The sequence below is a fragment of the Chelonia mydas genome, chromosome 26 (genome assembly GCF_015237465.2).
Source record: "Chelonia mydas isolate rCheMyd1 chromosome 26, rCheMyd1.pri.v2, whole genome shotgun sequence".
Lineage (NCBI taxonomy): Eukaryota > Metazoa > Chordata > Testudines > Cheloniidae > Chelonia > Chelonia mydas.
The window spans coordinates 10,763,116-10,789,820 of record NC_057859.1 but is presented as its reverse complement, the minus strand read 5'-3'; the positions used below and the strand labels follow the sequence as shown (position 1 = coordinate 10,789,820).

At 42.5% G+C, this 26,705-nt stretch overlaps 1 protein-coding gene across 7 annotated transcripts; it reads left to right on the top strand.

Annotated features, from left to right (window-relative positions):
- The first annotated feature begins 1,676 nt into the window (after nucleotides 1-1,676).
- NFU1 (NFU1 iron-sulfur cluster scaffold) lies at nucleotides 1,677-26,332 on the top strand. 7 transcript variants are annotated; one of them, XM_037886512.2, is made up of 9 exons: nucleotides 1,974-2,108; nucleotides 4,128-4,234; nucleotides 9,676-9,811; nucleotides 12,608-12,674; nucleotides 14,014-14,128; nucleotides 15,653-15,716; nucleotides 17,820-18,212; nucleotides 21,363-21,537; nucleotides 24,166-26,332. In XM_037886512.2, the coding sequence occupies exons 1-9, from the start codon at nucleotides 2,059-2,061 to the stop codon at nucleotides 24,211-24,213; spliced, it is 1,155 nt and encodes a 384-aa protein (XP_037742440.1). In that variant the 5' UTR covers nucleotides 1,974-2,058; the 3' UTR covers nucleotides 24,214-26,332. The 7 variants fall into 7 exon arrangements, with proteins under 7 accessions (XP_043392279.1, XP_037742440.1, XP_037742445.1 ...); XM_043536341.1 differs by lacking the exon at nucleotides 1,974-2,108 and adding an exon at nucleotides 3,222-3,842; XM_043536344.1 differs by lacking the exons at nucleotides 1,974-2,108; nucleotides 17,820-18,212 and adding an exon at nucleotides 1,677-1,737.
- Nucleotides 26,333-26,705: the final 373 nt, after the last annotated feature.

The window sequence follows — 26,705 nt, the reverse complement described above, 5'->3', positions numbered from 1 at the left end:
GGCCAAGTTCTACAGTAATGCCCTTTAAATTAATCACAGGTGTATAGACTATGTGCTAATCTTGGTGAGATTATTGAGGATTCAAATGTTCCCCCTGAGACAGAGAGACATACAGACCCTTATTCAGCAGCATAGCTGTACACAGTACTGCCCAGTAGGTGCAATCTGCACAGCAGAGACCCTCTGTGTCAAAGACTGTGCAATCTAAATGAGTGAATGCAATACGCTATTCTCAGACCAAATAGGTCTCCGGCAAGCTAGCTGGAGGAGAGTCTAGTCTGCCAAATTCTTGATGATGAAATCTAATCATAGATTTGTGCAACATGTCTACGCTGCTGGGCTACTGCCAAAGGACAGTTACCCCTTTTTGATCAGAGCAGTTAGCCAAAGTCGAGGACCTTGCAGGTTGTTTCCATTGGGGGGAGACATTGATGATGGAGTCAGGTATCTCTGATGTGTTCCTGTTTGTTTACAAAGAACGTACAAAGTTCTGTTTGGTTCTTTTTGTGTTCTGGCAAACAGCGAGAGCCAATTTCTTTGCTCACAATGTCAAGCCACTTTCAGCCAGCACTCAGCCCAAAAAACTCTCTATAGCTATTCAAAGGGCTACACTCAAAGACCTGGTGCTTCCTTACTGCCTTCTCAATAAATTGGTTAGTCTCTAAGGTGCCACAAGTACTCCTTTTCTTTTTGCAAATACAGACTAACACGGCCGCCACTCTGAAACCTGCCTTCTCTGTGTTCGCTGGTCTTTCTGCTGTTTTATATACACAAACCTCGGCAAAACAGTGTGAACCAGCAAGACCCTTGTCTGTTTTCATTTCTCTTAGACACAGGTTATATGTGCTGTAGGACAAGGACTGTATTTTAATGATAGCCTAGCAGCAGGGGACTGGCTCCTTTAGGAATTACTGCACTGCAAGTAGGATGGCAGGTAGGTATTGTAGTCTCAGTTTAAGAGAGGGCAGTGTGAAAGACAGAGAGGGGAAGAGCTGCACTTTCTGAAAGGGCCACTGATCCTACTGAAACAAAGTATGTGCTCGAGCAAGCGTCAGGCAAAAACAGAAAGGATCAGTTCTCTGGACCAGACACTTTCCCTGCATTTGACCAACGCTTGACCCAGTGGAACTATGATCATAGCTGGGGTCTGTGGGTAGTGTTGTAACAGAAATGTAATGAACACAGTGTTTGTCCCAAGTCATGGGATTTTGTTGGTTCCTTCAAAACCAGAGCTCCTGGAATGATGTGACGATCTTAAATTACAGTTTTAACTGAAAAAAAAACAACAAACAGTACATTTCTAGCTCTCTTCAGGGCTGGAGAAGTATACATGCTAAAAGCACAAAAACTAGAAGGTAAATAAACCCCACTACTTTTAAACCAACCTTATGGTTGCAGGGGAGCAACGGCCTGATTTCTGAACGCTTAGGGTTGGAAATATTGCAAATAAATAACGGAGTTTTGCTCCCTGAATGGTAAATGTGTTGCTCCACTGTGTTACCCTAGCGTATAAACTCCTGCTCTTTTTTCCTAAAGGCAGAGGGCTTGCAATCCTTGCTAAGCCAACAACTCGGTGCCCCGGTGGGGCATATGGGGTCGGTGGGTTTTGCAGCAGCGTGGGGGTTGCTACTTCGGTCGTGCTAATAAAAGAGGGAGGAGCCTGGGCCCCTAAAACTGGACAGGGGGGAGCCCTGATCTCCCGGGCCAGGTACCCCAGCAAAGGGACAACCTGGACAGGTGGGAGCCCCTCGCCCCACTGTTGGGGCTTTTCCAGGGATCCGTGCTGCTCCCCCAGGCTGCAGCGGGTTTGCTGCAATAGGGGGGAGCGGGCCGCCCTGGGCCAGGCTGTGGGGGGCGCGCGCCCCATTCCCGGGACCCTGCGGCCCCTCAACTCCCCGCCCCCCCCCCCCGCCACTTCCCCAGCGGCGCCCGCGCTGCAGTTCCCCGCTGCGGCCGGCAGAGGCCGCCCCAGCGCCTCCGGCCTCCGCAGGCGCCGGGGCGGGGCAGCCTCGCGCCCGCGGCCCTGACTCCGGCCGCCGGCGCCGCGGGAGAGACAAGATGGCGGCCGCGGCGCGGTGGCTGCGGGCGGCGGCGGGGCTGGGCGGCCGGTAGGTGACCCCGGGCTGGGCTCGGCTCGTCGCCGCCCGCTGGGGGGGTGAACCCCTCTCCAGCCAGGGGGAAGCAGGGTGTCCTCGAGGGTCACCCCCCAAATCCCCCCCCCCGTTTTTTCCACCCCCGCCGGTCAACCCCCAACTCCCCTCCCATTTTCTCCACCCCCCCCGCGGATCACCTCCCAACTCCCCCCCGGCGTCTTCTCCACCCCCCCCCCCGCGGGTCGCCCCCCAACTCCCCCCGCGTCTTCTCCACCCCCCCCCCCCCCGCGGGTCACCCCCCAAATCCCCCCCCGTTTTCTCCACCCCCCCCGCGGGTCGCCCCCCAACTCCCCCCCCCGTGTCTTTTCCACCCCCCCCCCCGCGGGTCGTCCCCCAACTCCCCCCCCCCCCTCGCGTCTTCTCCAGGCTGTGAGGTTAACTTCCCTTCTCCCTCTCCCTGCGGGTCACCTCCCCTCATCTTTCCCGTCCCCCGTCCCCCCCGTCTCCCCCTTGGGCCAGGCTTCGGGGGTCACAGGTTAATCTCCACCCCCCCCCCGCAGTGGGGTGTTAGGGGTTAAACCTCCCTCCCTGCGCCCCCCCCGCAATGGAGAAGCAGAGGAAGTCTAGCTGATCACAATGGTCTCCTCTGGCCTTTTATTATTTGTGGGTCGTTGAGCGGAGGAACCTTAGTCATGGGTCAGGACCCTGGTGTGATAGGCAAGGTGCAAACACAGCATAACCTTAACTGTTAAGTCCCGGGCCGGCCGGCCAGCCCAGCTGGAGCAGCACCACCTGCCCAGAGCTCCCCCAGCCGCAACTGCGCCGACCGGATCGGCCCTTTAATCGGTGAACTGTTTAAACAAAATATTTAATCGTTTAAACGGTTAACTTTTTTATTTACATCCCTAGTATGTTCCCTATGACCTATCACTGAAAGGCTGGGTAGGGAGCAACTTCTACATCTCTACAATGAGGAGAGGGTTAAAAGGACCCTAGTAACTCAAAATTATCCCAATTGCTTAAATTTGGTAAACTCATACAAAAGTTGCTTTAAAAAAACCAACAACCTCCTGCTGAGATCTGAAAGGGAAACTGACTCTAAGTGTGAAACTGACTTCATTTATTTTCATTGTCCAAACCCAGAGAGAGGGAAGCAAAGAGTAAGCAGTGTAAAGAAAGGAATCTGGATTAGATCTTAAAATATTTTTGCTGTAATAATGCAAGGTGGTTGTTTAGTGACAGATATCTTTGTCTGTTACTTATAATTACAACATCATTGTCTAAAGATTCTTGGAAGTTAGAAGTCAAAGCTCAGATTTTCAAATTGTGGATATTTTCATGCCAAGTTTGTGCAGGTGATTATAGTGACTGCACAAAACAGGAATTTGCATGTGAAAATGAACAGTTTTTTTGTATTCCTGTTTATTACCTATATAATCATGGTAATTATTGAGTACAAATATGCACCTAAACTTTTGAAAATCAGTTTAGTGCATCTCACCTCTTCGAGTTTGTTCTTTTCAGTGTATTCTTCGCCGTTTTGTCCACTCGAGGTCTGTGTGTCTCAGCAAGATGGGTGGTGTGGTTTACCTGACCAGCATAGACAAGAATTTTCTGTTATAGCTGGCCTGGTTCCACTCCAGGGCCCTGGTGTCCCGCTGCTGGATACGAATAGCTCTGTTGATACACTGCTTCAATGGAGCTGCTGTCCTTTCTCCACAGCAGTGTCCTGGTGAATTTTAAATCAAGGTGATTACTGTGTAATGGTTACTTGGCCACCTGGAAATTGAGGGAGAAGGGATTGAAACCCCATTTTCCCTTCTCCTCCAACAATTATGTGGAAAGGAGGGGAAAATAAGCCTGTAGCTGATAGCTACTCTACATTACCTGTTCTCCTTCAAGAGGGAGGAAATTGGTTAAGCAGCTTGCTGAAATCCAGTGGTATTGGGTGCATACAAAATTCTCTTTTCTTGAGAGATGGGAAAAACTAAATTCTTAATTGAGAGATTGTTGGTAAAATCTGTCTTTCTTTAGGTTCTGTCGCATGACATTAAAAGACTTTAACTTAACAACTAAACAGCCTCTCTGCCAATTTGCACGAAGAAAACCGTTTCTTCCATCCACCATAGCACATAATACAGGTAAATTTAATTTTTGTCATAAAGTAAGTAAAGCTGTCTTGAGATTTGTCTCAAGAAGATGGTGAAAGAATAAATTCTCCTTTTTACTGAAATCTCACATGTATGCAGTATTCTGGGTGATTTTTTGTTAATGGAAAGGTAGTTAAATCATGCAGTCAGAGTTTAGAACCAGGACTCAGAGACTGTATACCAGATTCTGGTCATTATATGACCTCGGGTAAGTCCGTTACACTCCGCGCCTCAGTTTCCCCATCTGTATAATAATGGGGATATTTCATTTGGTTGCTGAGGCTTGTAAAGAGCTTTGAAGCTGTAAATCACTATACTTGTGCTTATACATATTAGTTTAACTCCTTAGCGTAAGATCACTCTGAGACCTCCTGCTATCCTGTGTCCTGTTCAACAGCTGAAATCAGCAAGACTGGAACTGCTGACCATCCCAAGATATAATCTTGTAAAGGTGGAGGTGTAGTGCCTTTACCATCAGGAGCAGCGTGCTCCTGAATATATCCTTCTGTACGTCTCTGGCCATCTTTGGGACAGAAATTTAAAAGTTTTGTTTTAATTTTGAGTGTCTGATTAATTGTAGGTGTTGGGGAGGTTTGAAGTGATTTTGCTCTTCCTTCTGTCAGTTTGTTAGGCATGTTGCCCAATTCTCTTTTAATTTGACTAACACCGTATTAAGGCACTGAGAAATTAAAATGGACCGAAATGACAATTTTGCAGTTTTTAGTATTAACCTCTTAACATTAGTTTGTCTGAAAAGCTACAAGTTTTAGTAGCTGATGTAGCTCGTGGGATTGTAGTAACATATACCGATTTTCAGCTTTGGATTTCTGGTTCAAAGCCAGTCTTTGTTAGTGATCAAAAATTGTTAGTTTCGTGTGTCTCTTCAGTGATCTGTCCAAAGTTAGTTTGGTCACAGAAAAGGGTTTCAGAGTAGCAGCCATGTTAGTCTGTATTCGCAAAAAGAAAAGGAGTACTCGTGGCACCTTAAAGACTAACCAATTTATTTGAGCATAAGCTTTCGTGAGCTACAGCTCACTTCATCGGATGCATTCAGTGGAAAATACAGTGAGGAGATTTATATACGCACAGAACATGAAAAAATGGGTTTTATCATACACACTGTAAGGAGAGTGATCACTTAAGATGAGCATATTACCAGCAGGGGAGGGGGGGAGAGAACCTTTTGTAGTGATAATCAAGGTGGGCCATTTCCAGCAGGTAACAGGAACGTCGGAGGAGCAGTGGGAGGTGGGGGAAATAAACATGGGGAAATAGTTTTACTTTGTGTAATGACACATCCACTCCCAGTCTCTATTCAAGCCTAAGTTAATTGTATCCAGTTTGCAAATTAATTCCAGTTCAGCAGTCTCTCGTTGGAGTCTGTTTTTGAAGTCTTTTGGTTCTAATATTGCGACCTTTCGGTCTGAAATCGAGTGACCAGAGAGATTGAAGTGTTCTCCGACTGGTTTATGAATGTTATAATTCTTGACGTCTGATTTGTGTCCATTTATTCTTTTACGTAGAGACTGTCCAGTTTGACCGATGTACCTGGCAGAGGGGCATTGCTGGCACATGATGGCATATATCACATTGGTAGATGTGCACGTGAACGAGCCTCTGATATTGTGGCTGATGTGATTAGGCCCTACCATGGTGTCCCCTGAATAGATATGTGGACACAGTTGGCAGCGGGCTTTGTTGCAAGGATAGGTTCCTGGGTTAGCGGTTCTGTTGTGTGGTGTGTGATTGCTGGTGAGTATTTGCTTCAGGTTGGAGGGCTGTCTGTAAGCAAGGACTGGCCTGTCTCCCAAGATTTGTGAGAGTGATGGGTCGTCCTTTAGGATAGGTTGTAGATCCTTGATGATGCGTTGGAGAGGTTTTAGTTGGGGGCTGAAGGTGACGGCTAGTGGCGTTCTGTTATTATCTTTGTTGGGCCTGTCCTGTAGTAGGTGACTTCTGGGTACTCTTCTGGCTCTGTCAATTTGTTTCTTCACTTCAGCAGGTGGGTATTGTAGTTGCAAGAAGGCTTGATAGAGATCTTGTAGGTGTTTGTCTCTGCCTGAGGAGTTGGAGCAAATGTGGTCGTATCGTAGAGCTTGGCTGTAGACAATGGATCGTGTGGTGTGGTCTGGATGAAAGCTGGAGGCATGTAGGTAGGAAAAGTGGTCAGTAGGTTTCCGGTGTAGGGTGGAGTTTATGTGACCATCGCTTATTAGCACCGTAGTGTCCAGGGAGTGGATCTTGTCTGTGGACTGGTCCAGGCTGAGGTTGATGGTGGGATGGAAATTGTTGAAATCATGGTGGAATTCCTCGAGGGCTTCTTTTCCATGGGTCCAGATGATGAAGATGTCATCAATGTAGCGCAAGTAGAGTAGGGGCTTTAGGGGACGAGAGCTGAGGAAGCGTTGTTCTAAGTCAGCCATAAAAATGTTGGTATACTGTGGGGCCTTGCGGGTACCCATAGCAGTGCTGCTGATTTGAAGGTATACATTGTCCCCAAATGTGAAATAGTTATGGGTGAGGACAAAGTCACAAAGTTCAGCCTCCAGGTTTGTAATACACATTCACCATAATTGGCATTAACCGTTAAGCAGTTTCAGGAGAGAGGGTGATGGGTCATGAAGATGGAGAGGGCTCCTCCTTTAGGACAGATTTGAGGGACGTTGGAAGGGCAACCTAGAGAGGTTTGAACTGCCACTGTAAATATTGTGTGTGTACAGATGACTTCAGTAGCAAGGTCTGTCAATCCAGCACCTTTCACTAACACTAAAACTCACGCCCGTACCGAGCCAAATTAATATTATCTGCAAATGTAGTCTGAAAAACCGCAGGCTGGAACTCCAGTTTACTGTATCTGCTCCTACAATATTTTGTACGACTCTGTGCTCCGAAAAAAAAAGGGTTCCATTGCCTTTTGTGCTGCTGAAAATTGCAGATCAGCTTCTGCAGCTGCCTGGTGGATTCAACAACAACTCTGCCATGCTGTGGAGAAAGAGATTTGTGTATATACATATTTTTAATTATGCGGGTGCCTGTTGTATAGAACCAACCACAAGTGCAAATATTATTTAAATGAGTGTCTCAGTGCCCACTGCAGCAAATGCTTTTTGATGCAGATTCCAGAGGGCCTCAGACCTACCCAACTCAGAATTGATTTTTTTTTGACATTCAGATTTAATCAAGCAGTTTACTGGTTGACTCTGAGGGTTCTAGTCAGCTGCATACGGATTTACAAATGTCCTTTAAATTCTGTCTTTTTTTCTATCTTTATTTTTCTCTTTCAGTAAATGATCAAACAGAAGAAAGTACATGGTATATTGGCCAGATACTTGAAAGAAGCAATGTGTTTATTCTGTGTGCGTGATGCTACTTACAAACTGTAGATGATGATAAACTTGGTTATTCACAGTATATACAAAGAGTTCCAGTTTGACTAATGAGAAAGGAAAACGGATTTTTTTCAAAAAACAATGTTTCTAACTTCAGAAGATCCTGGGTACAATAGCAACCCTCATCAATACTTTTGTGAGAGGATGATGTATCCTGTTGTGTTGTAGGCTAGCCATTTGACTGTAGAGTTGCTGTCAGTTGCCCTTTGCAGTAGAGAAGTCAGTAAATTTGTAGGGCATGTTCAGTTGACCACATCCAGTTCCATCACTATAGGCTATTTGTCATATTGTCACATTGGAGGTGGCTTCCTTTGCCACTGTAATCAGGGAGATGTTTCTAGCCCTTGTGGTTGGAGTTGTGTGACAAAACAGAAAACGGCGTTTAGTTGCTAAGTCAGGACTATTTCTAGCATGTTAACACTGAGCATCTCCATGCTAATTCTTTTACTCTTTCTCTTGAAACCTGAGAGCTTGCGTGTGTGGTGATGCTGTGGGTTAAAGTCAAATGAGTTGTCAGGACAGACACCTGCAGAGGAAATTTGGCGATTTATAAATAGCCTGATTTGTCATCTAATACTAGGAGTCGTGATCAAAATTGCCATTTAGGAAGTGAAAGCTTCAGCTCTTTTTTTGGTTGCTTTAAAAATAACAAAAATAATTGATTCTAAGCCATATATGTTTCTGAAGTTAAATAATCTTGCTTCCCAAATATCATGTACTCAGAATTTATACATATTTCTAGGGTTTTCTAATTAAAAAACAAAAATCCGTTTCCCTTTGCTGAAAGTGACGTGCTGGTTTGAGAATCCGAATCGTGCAATGAAATATGGCAGTGAAGGGACAGGAGAGTGATCTAGTGGTTAATGTAGAGAATAAGGAGGTAGGGTTGTGTATCCAACTCTGACATTTACTTTCTGTGTGACATCCCATGTCCTTTAACCTCCCTGTACCTCAAATTTCCAATCTGTAAAATGATTATTGTAATACCGACTGCACAGCTCCATTGTGAATCTTAAATAATGTTTGCACAGCACTTTGATATCCTTGGCTAAAAGTATATTCTATTTCTTTTTATTAAGGTTTGGCCAGTCCAGCAAAATCCCATTAAAATAATAATGTCTGAGTAAACAACTAAATACTTTTTTCATAAACGTTGGGTATATTTTTACCAGCTTTTTTATAAATGATTTTAATATCAATTGTTAATACAAAATGTTTGCTGAAAGTCAATAAGCACGGTAGCAGAGCCAGCTTAATTAAACTGGTAGAGCTGTGCATTCAGATAAGATAGTTTGGGTGAATAAAAAGAATTCTGTGCTTGCTCTGAAAGGCTATGCAGGTTTCCAGATTACTGCAATTTCTTGTCCACACCAGAATGTCACAAACACTCCTTATCGGGCTGTGTGTTCATTTTTTTTAGTTATTTTCTGTGATACTTTTTCCTTTTTGATAATGCTGGAAAAGGAACAAAAAGATCTTAACATTAGCATATCTACAACAGAGGGTTAGTACATCTGCCCAAATCCTGCATCTGGAGTGTTCTTAATAGGAGGGTGATGATGTTGGAGTGGAGAGCCCGCACAGTGCTCAGGTACCAAAGTGGTGAGCATGGAATAACAACCTGAATAGAATAGAGAAGGGGCACAAATCTTATCTTAGTGTGGATGTTAAAAAGAGAGCCTCTGAAAAAGGCGGGGCAGAGTATTAGCTCTATTCAGATTAACACAGAGAATGTGAGCAGCAAATTGCTCAGGGAATAAAAACTAGTTTGAGATTAAAACTAGCTGGGACAGGGTTTCATTAAGCTTTTCGTCCGTCTCTTAAATTTAGTGACTGAATTGGTTGATCTTTATGTCAATATGGGTACTTTGATGGAACTCACTGAGCCATGCTTGATAAATTTCAGTGTTCCAACGTCCTCTGTTTTTAATAAATCTGTGTTGTGCAAACAAAGCCTTGCCTGGCTAAATAAACAGGATCTCTGTTATTCCTTATATGAGCCACTTCTCTTTTGAACATTTATTTCCTTCTTTCTCTTTTCAGTAAGATGCATGTTTATTCAGACTCAGGACACTCCAAATCCAAATAGTCTGAAGTTTATTCCAGGAAGACAAGTACTGGAATCGAGGACCATGGATTTCTCCACACCAGCTGCAGCATTTTGCTCACCTTTAGCGAGGTGTGTTAAAGCATTACATACTTTGTTCAAGGGACTAGCTGTGTTAGTTACTGAAACACATCTATATACAAGTGTCGTCATAAATGCAGCCGAATGTAAAAGAGAGGATTTGCTGCCTTTCCATTGTGGATGCTGCTTTTTTTCATAAAGTAGATTGAATGCCTACAGATAGCCAAAGTAATCTATCGAGATTTTTATACTGTGCCTGTCAATGTAATAACTAAGTTCCTGGTAATCTATTTCATTGTTTTGAATCAAATCATGCTAGAATTCAGTATTCCTGAGAAGGAAATATACTGTTGTTCATACCTGTGTGCCAGATCTTGCAAAACTTTACTCAGGTGAGTCGTCCTTACACTAGTAGTACCATTAAAGTCATGGCATCTCACAGTGTAATGAGACAGACAACATAAGGAAGTGTCCATAAATGTGGTACGTGAAACTGAAACAGTTTACTAATTTTGGCACAGTACGACTCTGACACTGTTAACTTTAGCTTCGAAGCCATTGGGTTTTTTCTTCCTTTAAAATATGGGTGTGTTACAAACAGTACAGTGGAAAAATTAAAATTACTCAAGTTTGTAACGAACCCTTTTTTCTAGTTTTCGTGTATAACCTTTTGCAAAGGCCCTCAGTGCCGTAGATCTGGAGTATCCATAGTGAAACTTACTTGGACTAATACATTTCAATACACTTGGACTATGAATCGTTACTACAGTTTATTTTCCATCTAATACTTTGCTATATTTTCATTGGGTAAAAAAAAGGGCTGGGACGCCATTAAAAATCTGTCTGAAAGTGGGGGGATGGGTTGGGAAGGAGTTTTCGGAGTCTTTCGCCTGCTGATGGTGATGAGATGCATTGGAGAACTGTTGCAAACTTGCTTTCTGGGAAAAGTGGGTGTAAGCACTGCTCCTGGTATCTGCCATTGCATCAATAGCAGCCTCTGGAGATAATGCTCCTTATGCCTGCTATGTATGTGGGTTGAGAGGCTGCAGTGGGAGGGTGAGAGATGGAAATGCCATAGTGTCACCTTCCCAAGATCATAGTTTAATTTGCTCTTTTACGTGATGGAAATACTGCACACAAGTGAAAGCAGCCTAATGCAATCCCCTCTCCGGGAAATGTAGCGTTATCCAATGTATTGCTATAATATTTCCAAAATGCTATAGTTGATTTGTAGCCAAACAGGAACTTTTCAAATGAAGTTCTTTAGCTCAAAGGTAGTATAAATGCCCACATGTATAGAACAGCAGATGCAGTGTGAAAGGTATTTCAGTGCATCCAGTAGAGATTGTTTACAATCCAAGATCCCATTAGCAGAGTGCTGAAATACCAGGATGTGTATAAACCAAATTATATTAGATTGCAGAGTACAAATAACTGGAGGAAAATGATTTTGTTGCAAAATGTCTGAAAATGAACTTCTGTATAGGAAACCAAGAACAGTACATGTTGAGGAAGTACAAGGAATATTCACATCTTGTGATTCTGTGTTTAATGCTGGCCTGCCTACCAGCACAGTTAGAGTAAAGCGTTTATTGCACTACCATTTATATCTCAGTTTCCAGGCTTTGTAATTGGGATGCCCATTTGCTTTGGTGTGAGAATACAAATCTTCCAAAGAATAATATCGGCTATGCTAGCTTTAAATGATTTGGAGTGCATGTGTAACTCCAAAATATTTTTTAAAGTAAAATTTTGGGACCATTAGTCCATCAAGCAAATTAGGGTGTGGTGATATTTTAAAAAAACACACAACACACACAGCTACATTTTTAACATTTAAAAATTGTTTGTTACATGTGTAGGAAAGTTCTTCTCCTAAATATCCTTTGCTATACATAACCTGTGGTAAAGTATCTGATTTGTGCATCTTTGAGTTGTATAGATTTCCCCTTCAAGAAAGTCTATTTTTCAGCTATTTAGATTTACTGAAAATGTATCCTGTCTCTGTTTTCAAGATTAGGGTTACCTACAGTGTTTTGTGTGAAAATGCCAGATTTAACTTCTGGTTGTTCTAGCTGTTCTTTATCATATCCCTGTGTGTGACAACAATCAGTCATTTAATCTGTGGTCTAGGTATTAAGGTTGTATAGATTTGAAATCACTGACTCCTGGGGCCACACAAACAAAACTGAGCATTTGTTGAGATTGCCTTTAAAACTCTCATTCAATTATTTTATAATTAAAATAGTTTGTAATCAGTGAGTTCTTGTTTCCTGTCTGGTTCTAAAGTTTTAGAGTGCTGGTCTGAATTTGTGTAACAACAAAATTGTGTGATGATAAAATTCAGAACAGCTTTTAGTAGAATTGATTATAATTAAAAGTTTTCAGCAACCTAATCTACTATTCTAAAGAAGAGTCCCTGTCCTTCCACAGTTGCATGCCAAGAATGTTGGGATGTGTGTGTCGGTCATCTTGATGCTGATTCAGTAGTTTTATGGATAAAGAATACCTCATCGCTTCAAACAGGAGCTAGAGACATGAGCATTAACTCTTTCATACTTCTACACATGTTACTTTTCCCTGTTCAGTATCACATGCCATGTTATGATGTTTTCTACTTATGCCAAGCTGCAGAATTCCATGAGCATGGATAAAGAATAGAAGCACTTAAACTGTAGAAGAATCTTTTGCCAATCTCCTTTAATGGTTTTATTTTCTTAAGTGATTATTGCCCTCTAGAAATGTATTCCAGTAGGAAAGCAAGAAACACAGTGGAACATGATTGATAGAAACTTTTAGTTTAGTGTTTTTTGTGACTGCAGACTTGTGGTTAACTTTCTTTTGCAGACAGTTGTTCAGGATTGAAGGAGTTAAAAGTGTCTTCTTTGGGCCAGACTTCATCACAGTCACAAAGGTAAGCGGAAAAGCGGTTCTAATGGTCTAAACATGAGCTGATGCATGTCCAGTCTGCAGGGAGAGGTGAAAGGAACAGACTCCTTGCAGATCCTTCCCTGGCTTGCATAACGTACACTAGAAATCTTACCTTTACCTAGAAAGTCCTCAAAATATTCACTACGGGGATTAATTTAATTCTTCAACATAATCTCTCATAAAGTGAAATATAGTTACCATAAAGCTATGAAGGGCACTGTGTTCTAGTTACGGCTTCTGAGAATATTGTCTCTTGAATCTGATTTTCAGAGCCGCCGAAGGTCACTACTTACCTTGACTTGAATTGTTGTAGGTGCTCAGCACTTTTTCAGGTCTAATCAAAATGTTAGAAGTCAGTTGAGTAAACTTTTAATAAAACATTTTGCCCTTCTGTGTTTCCCTTTCCTCTAAATTTGAATAAAAAGCCTCACATTTTACAGATGTGCATATTTACTATGGCATACTTAGGTTAAGTAAGTTTCTGTAGCCAGGGACAGATCTTGGGAATCCAAGTGGATTGGCATGCTAAAGGCATCAGTGTTGTCTGATATAGCATGCACGTTGCATTGTGAATAGAGCTCTGAACCATCTGCTCCAGAAATAGTCCTTTTATTACTCGCGCTAAAAGAGAAGTTCCATTAAATATTTAGTAGTGTTAAGGTTCGTATCCTTTTAGGCTAGATAATAGTAGGCAACAAAATTACAAACACGTGAAGGTGAAAGTCTATCTAACAAAGAACAGTGATACACATAAATGCAAACAAGTGCATTATGTATTGCCTCAAAATCCCTCCTTTGCCTCCCACTGGCAAAGCTGCTTCATCTGGGACTCAGGAGTTCACCCAACCTAGGAGGTATTGTGTAATAAATCCATAGCTGCATAAACACTGTATAGCCGCTATGCCATTTAGTGGACAACACATGAGATGTCAAAAATAGAACACATAACCGAAACATAAACAGGCTTCAAAAACAGTTTGTTGGCACAAATAAATCTTAGCAGAACATCTGTGATTTTAGGTTCTTTTCATCTTGCATTGTTTGTTTTTATACGCTAATATTTTGTACAGCAGTTTGCTGGCAAACATTGCAGGCAACTGCTTAAATCCAAACAACTAGACCTCTTTACTGAATATTTTAAATATAATTTTATGAAAACTTTTCTATTTCGTGTTGGATTTGGTAAAACTGTTGAAACAATTAAATTTCAGGCCTTAATGCCCAGCAAGGTGCCTTTAAGATGGACAAAGGGCCATCTATAAGATTCATCTTTGGAATGAGGCAGAAACACTGTATTTGTTTTTTTCTTAAATTTTTTATAGGTGAGTGAAGATTGGGATTGGAATTTACTGAAACCAGATATTTATGCAACCATAATGGATTTCTTTGCCTCTGGTTTACCTGTAATTACTGAAGAGGCACCTCGTACAGACACAGGTAAATGGAACTCATCACGACTGGCTTATGCTTGTATATGGTCTTAGTCCTCTCTTAAGTTGATGTATTTGATAGATCGTGTTCAGAGGAAATGAACTTGCCTCACAGAAAACATGTGAGAAGAGAATAACTGAAACAGTATAAATGGCTAAAATTAACACGCAAGATTCAGTGGTCTGCCTAAGGTGCAATTAAACTAATAATACACAAACGGTTTAAAGCAGCAGTCTGACTATGAATATGGGGCCAGGTTCTCAGCTAGTGCAATGCTGAGGCCAAATTTTATAGACTCATTGATTCCAAGGCCAGAACATCTTGTGGACATCTAGTCTGACCTGTATAACACAGGCCACAGAACTTCCCCCAGAGAATTCTGAGAGCATATCTATTAGAACAGTGGCTTTCAATCTGTGATCTGCTGACCCCTGGGAGTCCACAGACTACGTCTAAGATTTCCAAAGGGGTCTGCACCTTCATTTGACATTATTTTAAGGGTCTGCAAATGAAAAAAGGTTGAAAACCATTGTTTTAGAAAAACCTCCAACCTTCAGTGGCACCACACTGACTTTGCACCAGCAAAGGATTTGGCCAAGGCTGTTCTCGCCTTTTTTGGTTTGAAACATTTTTTTAAAGTGCTTGGGTTGCTGTGTGTACAAAACTGTTGGAGGTTGCGACGCAGTCTGCTTTTTACAAGCTCGCTATAAAGATCACTGGTCTCCTTTGTAAAGTGTTGAAATGCCCTGTGTTAATGGATTAATTGTAAAATTGCAACAAGAATGCAGAGAAGAGTTGCTAAACTGAGCTGGAGGGAAACTCTGCCTGTGTTGAGGTGTCCTGGTAGCCCATCTGTTGCCGTCAGCTGTTCTTTCAGTCCCAAAGTACGCAGCTGCGTAGAGCATCCTGTTGCCCTGCGCAGCTGCATGCTGCTCCAACCCCTGCTCGGGCTCTTCCCCAGGGCCCCCACCCTTGCTTCTCCCTTGCCCTGCCCTAGCTCCGCCCCCACTTCCCTGAGCTCTGCAGCAGAGCCAGGCCTGGGTAGGGCCCCAGAATAGCGAGGGACAGCCCTGTGTGTAGCTGTTGAGAAATCTGTGTTGGTGTAACTTACATGCTGAGGAGCCAGAGGGAGGAGTAGGTTGTAATACAGGGCTGCCTGTGTTAGCCCACATATCTGTATCCCATCCTGTTAATTGCTTTTCTTGCTACTCCTCTCTGCATGTGAAATAACACCAGCTTGATCTGTCAGAGGGCTTCTCTGTGCTTTGAGAAGAACCGTGGTTATGCTTATGTGTGAGTAAGAGAGAGAATATTGAGGAAAATCTAAAAAGTGTCATGTATGTGCTGTAAATTATACCATCTTAGACTTAGCTGTTAGTTTAGCTCTCAGAAGCGTCCTTTGGTGATGTATTGTTGGTACAACTTAATCATGGGAAAAGAATATTGTTTTTACAAGTATTTTACCACAGTAGTATTAATCATAATAGGGCCCTGTCAACATTTTTATTTGTATTTGTTTTTCTTCTAAAGCTGCATCAGAAGATGACGACGAAGTTGTATTAATGATTAAGGAACTTCTGGATACTAGAATAAGGTAACTTTAAACATTGCTAGTTTAAAGCATTGTCACACAGTGGGCGTGTTTTGGATTATTTCAGAGTGATGCAATTCTAAATATTTTTAGGATTACACAAATTAAATGGGTAACGTGGCATATTTCAGCTTGGTGCATAGACAAGCCAGATTTGTTCATATTGTCATTGAAAATTGCACCTTGAGGTTCCCTGTGAAAACTAGCTTTGTGCTAAACAGTGTCCAGTTCAGAGAAGGATCTGACTGAATCAAACTGACCCCTTCAATTCAAACTTCACTTTCCTAGACGATTTTAGGAGACGGTAGGATCCTGCAGCCCATAGTAGAGTGTGTTCTTTAAAATGAGTTCATTGGGACAAACCTGGTTATAGCTTTAGGTGCTACTGCAGTCTAAATCTCTAATAATAATAATAATAAAAATAACATGAAAGATCTTCGACTTTGTGGTGAGCACTCTTTTTTCCCCCTTCATATATTCATCTCCCTTGTTTTTCACATCTTGCTGTTCTCAGATGAGTTTTAAATCATTTAATATTTCATGTTCAGTAAAGTAGGGTAACCTCTATCATCTCAAATTTATATTTCAGAAATTCACGCACAGAAGTCATCTGAGCTTCAATAAACGTTTATCCCTATATTTTTTCTACAGCAATTATATTTGGGTTTTGACACAGCTTGAAATAAGAATCTGGTAGTCACTAATACAGTGTTTAAAGCAGTTAAGAGATGGTTTTTAGTTCTTGTCATAAGGCAGCCCCACCTGGAGCATCCTTCTGCTGCAAACCGCGGCAGGACAGGCACAACTGCCTCTTTCTCTCCTTCATAGTCCCCTGAAGCGTATTTGAGTTTAAATAGCCCTTGTGGGTTTAATTTATTACAAAAGGAAGTCCCATGCACATAAATTCCAACACCATAATCCAGGCAATACATCGAATACAACCCCAGCATGCCCTTGCTCTCCAGCACAACGCTCTATGGCTCCAGCCCTCTGACTCCAAGAGCCAGCTGGCATCTCCCTCTGCTGCTCTCAGCCTTCCCTGGCCTTGGCACTCTTTGGCTCAGGAAGGACAATTTTGGCTAGCCTCTCCCCTGGCTCCCTATTCCTCTACCCTTTTCAGCCTCCCGGCACCGGCTTTGGCACTTGAAAGTCACTTGAAAGCTAGCCTTGCCATTGGCTCTTAGCTCTCAGCGTTTTTCAGCCTCCCAGCACTGGCTCTTCAGCCCCGGAAGGTCAGCGGGCCAGTCCCTCCACTGGCTCTGTGATGATTTGTCCCTCTTTTCAGGGAGGGCCTGCAGTGAGCTTTCTGTTCTCTGCAGCTTTTCCCAGAGACCTCTAGTGTCCTGAATATTCCTGACTGGTCTCTCACTCCCTAATCTTGTATAGCCCCTAAGTGCTGCTCCACCCTCTTAAGTGACCAGACTGGGATTACCTGTTCTGGCACAGGAATGCTGTATCTACTTCATTTACAGCGGTCAGCCCCCTGTACAGTTCTTTAGCTACCTCCCAGAGTGAACAGAAAAAAAATAAGAAGTACAGAAATGTGGATGTGGGGAAATGCCTAATGTATTTCAGAAGTCCTCTTGTCACCGACTCTGGCTTCTTCTACAAATCTCACATTCCAGGAGCAAACGCTCTACGGTGTAAGTGAATAGAATTAATTTGCATTTCTCAAGAAAATGCACCAACTTGGGCTTTTTTTATTTATAATTTCTATAAAATGTTGCATTCTGAAAGCTCTTACAATTTATTTTTATAAGGGAGATATTTCAGCTGAAATATGGTGACATATATATAGTGAAATATAGTAAACTCATCTCTCAAAGAAGAGGAAGGGATATAGAGGGGAGGAGGAAAATCTTATCTAATTATATGTATTGTGTGTGTGTGTGTGTGTGTGTGTATATATATAGAAGTTTTCAAACTGGGGTGTGTCCCCCTTTGATCCCCCTGCCCCTGGGGGCATGCCAAGTTTTATCACAGAGGGGCTGGGCTGAAGGCTGGGGTCGGGAGGAGGCTTTGTCTGGCAGGGGGAAGCACACAGAACTCTGAGGGGTGGTCTTGCCTGCTTTGACTAGGCTTTTTGCCCATCTTACTCCCTCACAGCTGCAGCTGTGTCCGCCAACTGGCAGGAGAGACTGGTGGGAGCTCTGCGAGTGGGAAGTTGAAGGCTGCACTCCAGGAGTACCGCCACTCCCTTCCCCCTGCTACACAGAGCCTTCTCTTGATCCCAGCCTTTCAGCGCAGCCCCAAGGCTAGGAGCGCTGTCTCTTTCCCCTGCTGGATAGCGAATGGGGTCGCGCTGAAGTGCCAGGGTCAGGAGCGGGCTGTGTCCGGCAGGGAGGTCAGTATTCAAGGGGTGCAGTCTTTCACTCTCCTCCTGATCCTGGCCCTTCAGCTCAGCCCCATCTGCTTCCCCTGCATAGGGGTAATGGAGCTGGGCAGGGAGCCAAGTCCTGGCAGCTTCAGGGAGCAGAAGGCTTCCTCAACTGCCATGTGGTGAGTACTCGGTCTCCCCAACTGGCCCTCGCAGGTACCAGGTGTGACGCACATGGCAATCTTCTGCATATCCTTGATTGACTATCTTTGATGTCCAGTGTGTTAAATGCAACGTTTGTGGACTGGGGTCATATGTCACTCTCCAGGACAGAGGTGGGATGTGAGGCATGGGAGTTCAAAGGACTATATTGAAAATGTGCTAGACGGGAATGGACTTTTGGGGACAATAAGTGTGAGGTGAAGTATTTCCTGGGGAATACCTAGAGAGAGGTTAATGCGAATTCCCCACCTCTGCTTATGCAAAAAGCGAGACTTTGGAGCTACAACCTGAGGAAGGACTTGTACCAGTTCACAGACACTGGAGATCAAAGGCCTAAGCTGCGTAAAGAACAGCTGAAGTGCCCAGCCTGGGTTCTGGTTCTGAATCTAGACTGTTACGAACTTGTAACCACAGGGGAAAAACATCCCACTGGAGCCTGAGGTTGGAGATGGGGGTGACCCCTGGTAAGCTTTTTAGCATGCGTGTAGGTTTATTGTTTTAACATGTTTTCTCTGTCATGCTTTCACCTTAATAAATGTGCTTGCTTAGAAAAAGCTGTGTGGTAACTTAAAATTGTGGGCAATACACTGGTCAGAGCCTCTGGAGAGAAAGCCAAGTGCAGTTGCTGGCCTTTTAGGCAGCTGGAGAGATCACACTGTAGGCAGGGAACTATGCAGCTTTAATAATCCCCTGGGCAAGAGGGAGTGAGACGCAGGTCTCTGCCCAAGAAAGATGATGGCTGAGGAGCTAGGAGCCTAGAGTGGGTGCCCTTAAGGGACCACGAGTGGGGAACATAGATGCAATCGCCCTGAAACCGTGACACCAGGCACTCCTCCCCTCATTGCTTAGAAAAAGAGAGGTGTGCATGGTCGTGGGGGTGGCTCAGCAAAAAAAAGTTTGGGCACCTCTGGTATGTAGAAATAATTTGAAAGACAGCATTAAGTAAGCTTTGCTGTCATGGGTTATGTGGTTGCCTAAAACCCCCATGGTACATTAGCCTTAAAATTCACAGTTGCCTCTTTTATATTCCACAGAAGTTCTTTTAAAATTGTTTGTCCTTTTACTCAGTTGGCCAGGAGGCTGTTGAACAGACCATTTGCAGTAGTCTATGTTGTTGTGTCAATATCCTTATTGAATAGCTTCCAGGAGCTCTGTATAAGCCCAGTGATACACACAGAGAATTCATTGTTTACACTGAAGAACATCAAAAATAGAAGCAAAGAAATCAGAAGCCTTAGGAGGGTGTGTCTACACTGCAATTAAAGACCTGTGGCTGGCCCATGTCAGCTGACTTGGGTTTACGGGGCTTTGGCTACGGGGTTGTAAAATTGTGCTGTAGACGTTCGGGTTTGGGCTCAGGCTGGAGCCCGAGCTCTGGGACCACAATTTTACAGCCCCGAGCCCCGCAAGCCTGAGGCAGCTGACACCGGCCAGCTGCACTCTGGGAGGAAAGAAGGGAAGACTGGAATTGTGCCGTAACATGTTAAAATCTTGTTTTCAAATAAAGGAAGAATGAGTTCTCAATCAGTTGCTTTTTGTTTGTTGGCTTCCAGGAATTGAGGTGATTTGTTTAGTGTAAGTTGTTGATGCTGCTGATAATAAATGTGACCAAATCCTAAATTATTCCAGCAGGGGTGAAGTTCTCAAGTGTTGTTCTGGGAATTGGTATAAAGAGCTTCTGTTCAAGTAACAAGATGCTTTTTAGCTTGGCATCTGGAAAAATGTTGCTATGGGGATGCATTTATAAAGTTGGTCATTTGTTCATTGTGACAGGAGACTAGATTGGGGAATTGTCAATAGCTCTGGGGTCCAGTCCTATGAGACGCTGTGTGCCTCATCAACTAACCAGATCAGGCCCATACATACTTTTTCTTCCATACGTTCTGTATACAAAGCACAACAAACATTCAGAACCCTCTAGAATATGTCATAATTAGTCCCCATACTACTACATTCAGTTTGCAACAAGCTCTAATACTACACAGAAGACAATTTTAGCAAGAAAAATCCTCCAGTTCTACAGCTTACTGAGGATTCTGCCTTCATACCATACAGAGAGGAGAGTGAATTGGTGACCATTAAAATTTATCCCTGTTGGAAAGTTCAGGATGTTGCTATGGGGGTGGAAGTGAAGGCTGTTTATCATGGGAGTTAATTATAACTTCTTCGTATAATGTAAAGAAATGTGATTACTCAGTTACTATTGGTTGTAAAAATCCAGACAGATGTTTTACAAGCTTGTAGCTCTCTCTTTCCATATTAACTTGCCAATTGCAAAAATACCAGTTCAGAACTTAAAACGGACTCTTGCTCTCTTCCTTCACTAAGTACTTGCTGCTAATTTTTTTTTTTTACTAGTAGAACACATGATGGAATTCTCAGACTTTACATAGGAATGGATGGCTAGGGAGTTGTCAAGCCTTTGTCTCTGTCACTAGCCCAGGTCAAGAGTTGTCAACTGTCGATGCTATCTGATGGCTAACCCTTAGTTCTGTGTGACATGGGTTGGGAGGGATCGCAGGCCAGCTCCCAGTCACAAAACTCGTCAAAGTTGGCACATTTCCTCATTAGACAAGGAATAAATAGGCCTTGGGCTATGTGTACGTTATAGAGCTTCCAGTAGCACAGCTGTACTAAAGTAGCTGCCCTGCTGTAAGATCTCTTGTGTAGCTGTTTTATGCCAACAGACGAGAGCTCTGCCGTCTACATAATTAAACCACGCCCAACGAGTGACGGCAGCTATTTTGGCTTGAGACGCTCTCCTGCCAGCATAGTGCTGCGCACGCTACCGCTTACGCCTGTGAAACTTATGTTGTTCGGGGGGGGGTGTTTTTCACATCCCTGAGCAACGTACGTTTTGCCGACATAAGTGGTAGTGTAGATACGGCCCCAGAGAAAGAGCTTTGGTCCCTTCAGGTCAGGGTTGGGACATGTTGACCTGGGGCACTCTGAGGAGACATTTGCTCTGTCATTGCCCATGTTAGACCAGTTTGTGTAAAAAGAAAGGGCTTTAGTTCCTAGAACTCACTCTTACATGAGCATTAAATGAACTCTTACAAATTTTTAGAACAAAAATTACCTGCAGTAATATTTTCTGTTTGTTTCCTCAGGCCAACAGTTCAGGAAGATGGGGGTGATGTCATATATAAAGGCTTTGAAGATGGGATTGTACAGTTAAAGTTGCAGGGTTCGTGCACTAACTGTCCCAGTTCTATCATAACACTGAAGAATGGGATACAGAACATGCTACAGTTCTATATTCCAGAAGTGGAAGGTGTGGAACAGGTATGTGAATACTAGTGAATATAAAGATGTGTGTTTGATGTATAGACAGGACCTCCTCCCCCTCGGAGGAATGTAGAGTTCTGCTCAAGTAATTTAGAATACAGTTTTTTAAAAGTACATAATTTTGCAAGTCCGATGATATGGTATTTTAAGCAAATGGATAATGGGGCAATATAAAAGAAATAACAGTATTTAACCCAGAACATCTATGGCACTGGGAGTTATTGATACTTACAACAGGTTATTTCTGGGTGGTTTTTTTTTTAAATTTAGTGAAGAAAAACTTCATTTCCATAGGGACTGGATGCTTTTAAATGCCTCTGCTTCCTACAAAACTTCCATTTTTAGAAGGTGCAACCCGCATGGGTCTTGGACCACAAATCAACCTTGAATGGGAAAACTTGTTTAATAAATTAGAGGAGTCAGATTAAATCCCTAGAATCCATCTAGGGGAGACTACAACGGGTCCTACTGAAAGGTGAACTGTCAGGCTGGAGGGAGGTTACCAGTGGAGTTCCTCAAGGATCGGTTTTGGGACCAATCTTATTTAATCTTTTTATTACTGACCTTGGCACAAAAAGTGGGAGTGTGCTAATAAAGTTTGCGGATGTTACAAAGCTGGGAGGTATTGCCAATTTAGAGAAGGACAGGGATATCCTACAGGAGGATCTGGATGACCTTGTAAACTGGAGTAATAGTAATACGATGAAATTTAATAGTGAGAAGGGTACGGTCATGCATTTAGGAATTAATAACAAGAATTTTAGTTATAAGCTAGGGACGCATCAATTAGAAGTAACGGAGGAGGAGAAGGACCTTGGAGTATTGGTTGATCATAGGATGACTATGAGCCGCCAATGTGATATGGCCGTGAAAAAAGCTAATGCGGTCTTGGGATGCGTCAGGAGAGGTATTTCCAGTAGGGATAAGGAGGTTTTAGTACCGTTATACAAGGCACTGGTGAGACCTCACCTGGAATACTGTGTGCAGTTCTGGTCTCCCATGTTTAAGAAGGATGAATTCAAACTGGAACAGGTACAGAGAAGGGCGACTAGGATGATCTGAGGAATGGAAAACTTGTCTTATGAAAGGAGACTCAAGGAGCTTGGCTTGTTTAGCCTAACTGAAAGAAGGTTGAGGGGAGATAGGATTGCTCTCTATAAATATATTAGAGGGATAAATACCGGAGAGGGAGAGGAATTATTTAAGCTCAGTACCAATGTGGACACAAGAACAAATGGATATAAACTGGTCACCGGGAAGTTTAGACTTGAAATTCGATGAAGGTTTCTAACCATCAGAGGAGTGAAGTTTTGGAATAGCCTTCCAAGGGAAGCAGTGGGGGCAAAAGATCTATCTGGCTTTAAGATTAAACTCGATAAGTTTATGGAGGAGATGGTATGATGGGATAACATGGTTTTGGTAATTAAATATTCATGGTAAATAGGCCCAATGGCCTGTGATGGGATATTAGATGGGGTGGGATCGGAGTTATCCAGGAAAGAATTTTCTGTAGTATCTGGCTGGTGAATCTTGCCCATATGCTCAGGGTTTAGCTGATCGCCATATTTGGGGTCGGGAAGGAATTTTCCTCCAGGGCAGATTGGAAGAGGCCCTGGAGGTTTTTCGCCTTCCTCTGTAGCATGGGGCATGGGTCACCTGCTGGAGGATTCTCTGCTCCTTGAAGTCTTTAAACTACGATTTGAGGACTTCAATAGCACAGATATAGGTGTGAGGTTTTTTTGCAGGAGTGGTGGGTGAAATTCTGTGGCCTGCGTTGTGCAGGAGGTCAGAGTAGATGATCATAATGGTCCCTTCTGACCTAAATATCTATGAATCTATTAATCTTTTTCTAGCATGGTTTGGCAGATCGAGTCTTTGTTGGAATAAGGTGGGGAAAAAAGCCCGACACATTTTTTTTCCTCACATAGTTACAGCTGGTTTTATTTTTCCTCATTCGTGCATTTGTACTATGTACTCTAAATTTTGTAGTGTTGTTTTGTTCCGGTAACACAGCACATGAAGGTTATTAGTTTTCCTTTTTTTATTGACTCAGTTTCAAATGTATTGCTTCGCTCTAGTCTCAGAAACATGTGATGGATTTTATAACTGGAAAGTTTTTGGAAAAACTTTTTTTTTGGTCAGTGAACAATATTTTGGTGTTTTGGGGACTTTCTTCTGATAAGTATAATAAACTAGGAACAAATGTTTGCTCTGTATGTACTAAGATAAGTCTGGGTCTGCAAAAATACAAATTCAGATACATTCTCCAATTAAACATCTGGTCTGTGTTAATGAATGTTCTCAGTGCTTTCGTAACCACTTGGTCTGCCCTTAGCATTACACAACCTTCTTATTTCAGTCAAATCTCCTCATGTCATTTTGATTGAAGTGAGTGGCTCACCTCTTTCATGTGACCATCATCATACAATGCTGCTGAACAATTGCTACTCCCATTGCTTTCTCTGGGAATTAAGTAGCTCTTAAGATCAGGTTCAATGTCATTTACTGTGTCTGAATAACAAATGTTGTCATTTATACTTAGGTCTCTTTCTTGAGCTCTTGTGTTGTCCTAGTGAAGCAAAGTTGAAAATAATTACGTAAACAATTTCTGGGTTTTGGTTTTAGGTTGTTGATGATGAAGATGGAGTGGAGAAAGAAGCAAATTCTACCTGAGCTAACGGCATGTGTGTGACTCTAAATAGCAAAGTTTTCCCGAGAGTGTGTATAACTTAACCATGTCCCGAGGAACAACAAAAATTGCCATTCTCTACTTTCATCTCTTAAAATTCTCTCTCTCTCTCTCCCCCCCGGGCCCGTTTAAAGATAATACACTGCCTTTTCCAGTGACTTACTATATGGTCTGCTTTCAAAAGAGAACTTGTTCCTTCTCCTGTAGACTTCATAACTGTTACGCATGGTTAAGAAACAAATGAAAAGCATTTTTAAATAGTGATTTGTCCATCTATTTCTATTTCAAACACAAAGGCTTGAGAATAAAAGTGGGAAGTGAAAAAAGTTAGTGAAATTGTTTAGAATAAATTCTAAAGAAAGTTGTGCATTTTATATAATATCTGTTTCAAATATTCTCCCCATTCTGCCTTATGGGCTTTTAGAATGACTTGCAATCATATTCTGAAGCTCCGAGATGTAGAGTTTATTTTTATGAAGTAAATTATTTATTTGTTCTTGATTACTGTGTATGAGTTTTGACTAAAAGTTAACCTGGTCACTTCAAATGTTTCTTGTTGATTATACCCAGTTGTTAAATATAATAATATTGACTAGTATTGTGATGGTTATTCCCTTCCTTCCAACCATTGTATAGACAATGGCAACAAAATCAAATACAATTAGTTACAGATGTGAATCAACTGCTAAGAAAATAATACCATTTTTTAAAGAGTTCATTAGATGATCCTTATCAGCCATGATAGCTGGAGACCCTAATGCACTTTTTTATAACTAAAGATTATACAGCATATATTATTAATCTGTTTAAATTTGCAATAGGTCCTTCCTTAACAGAGTATTTCTGGATGCAGAAAAACGTGGCAGGAGAGAACATGTCAGTTTTACAAGCATTTAGAAACTGGGAAGGGAAAAGGCTGACTTTCTGAAACTGAAACATGTCACTCATGCTTTTCAAGAGCAAAACATCTATTTTGTGGGTATGTAGAGGCATAACCTGTTTCCAATGCCCAGCCTGAGTAGATGACTCGGGTATTAGGGATTCTGTTTTCCTTTGGCTGCGTCCACAAATGAGTTGCTGTAGGACCACGACTTGGGCTCGTGGCTGGAAGAGTTCCCACGGTTTTTGGGCTCCCTCCCCCACATGCAGGAATTGATTGCCTGCTGCACATGCCCCATCTCCCTTCAAGAGCCACAGCCATGCAGGAAGCTTCCACAGTGCTAGGCTTCATGGTGAGTGAGCAGTACATAACCCCTGAAATTCTGCCTTCCTCCCATCCCATGCACAGTGGAACCAGAGCAGGTCTGTTGAAAGCAGAGCCTTTCATATCAGTAGGCAGGGTTTGGGGCAATGCAGTGGACATCACTGAATAAGAAAAACAGCCTTGGAAATCCATGCTCAGAGTAGTCTTGAGTGATCATTTTTGAGGAGCCGGGATTCCTTTAGAAAATTCAAGATCTGGTTTACTCTTCCAGATTTTTCAGTAATTATAAGCACATGCCTACGTACAGCCAAATCACAACTGAGTATCAAGCAGGGCAATGTAAGTACACGGTGTGAAGTAGTAAGGAACACATTCTCGGTTGGTTTAACTCCACCAATTTCCTGGATCACATGAATAAACCAGCAGAGAATTTGGCCCGCAGGGCACAACGCAGCATGTAATAACAATGGACTTTATGCTCTCTGTGTGCAATTTAAGGATAAATATTTATTTTAACAAAACAGCTGTTGGAACTCTGATTTGGAGTCATAATGCAGTGTCTTAGAAACAATAACCAGGATTTGGAGTTTGGAACTCCCGTGTGTTTTGTCCCCTCCCTTTTAGAAGTAAACAATGTCTAATCTTGCTAATGTATTTATAACAAAAGCACCCTGGAGGCAGACGTGTGCTCTTCAAAGGACCAGCTTGTGCACAGGCTAACACCATGCTCATGCTTTCAGCAGCAAAGTCCAAAATGGCTGGTAATGTTTCTGATTTCTCAAAAATTGAGCTTTTTTAGCCTGATTTCAGGTCAGTTTCCTGAATATCTTTATAAACCATTAAATACTCAAATGCGAAATAGGTGTATTATTGTGAATTAAATAAAATGTATGTCCTCTTCATTTGTCTGTCAATGTGCTTTCTCTCTTTTGGTCAGTATTTTTATTAGCTTAGTTAAGCAGCATTAACCCATCTACGCCATAAGGGCTCAATTCTGCCTCTGCTATGGATGTGTAACCAGTGCTGACTTCTGTGGGAATGGTATGTACACAGAGGAGGGCTGAATTTGGCCTCTAATATTTTACACTTGTAGTTGAAGATTAATGAAGACACATTAAATCCCGTTTAGCTTTGTGGTTAAAGCACTGGACTGGGACTCAGTAGATTTGAATTTCAGTTCCAGCTGTGCCATAGGCTTCTTGTGTGACCTTGGCCAACTCACTGAGTTTCTCTCATTTTTTTTCTCTTGAAATGGGCATAATACTTGCTTTT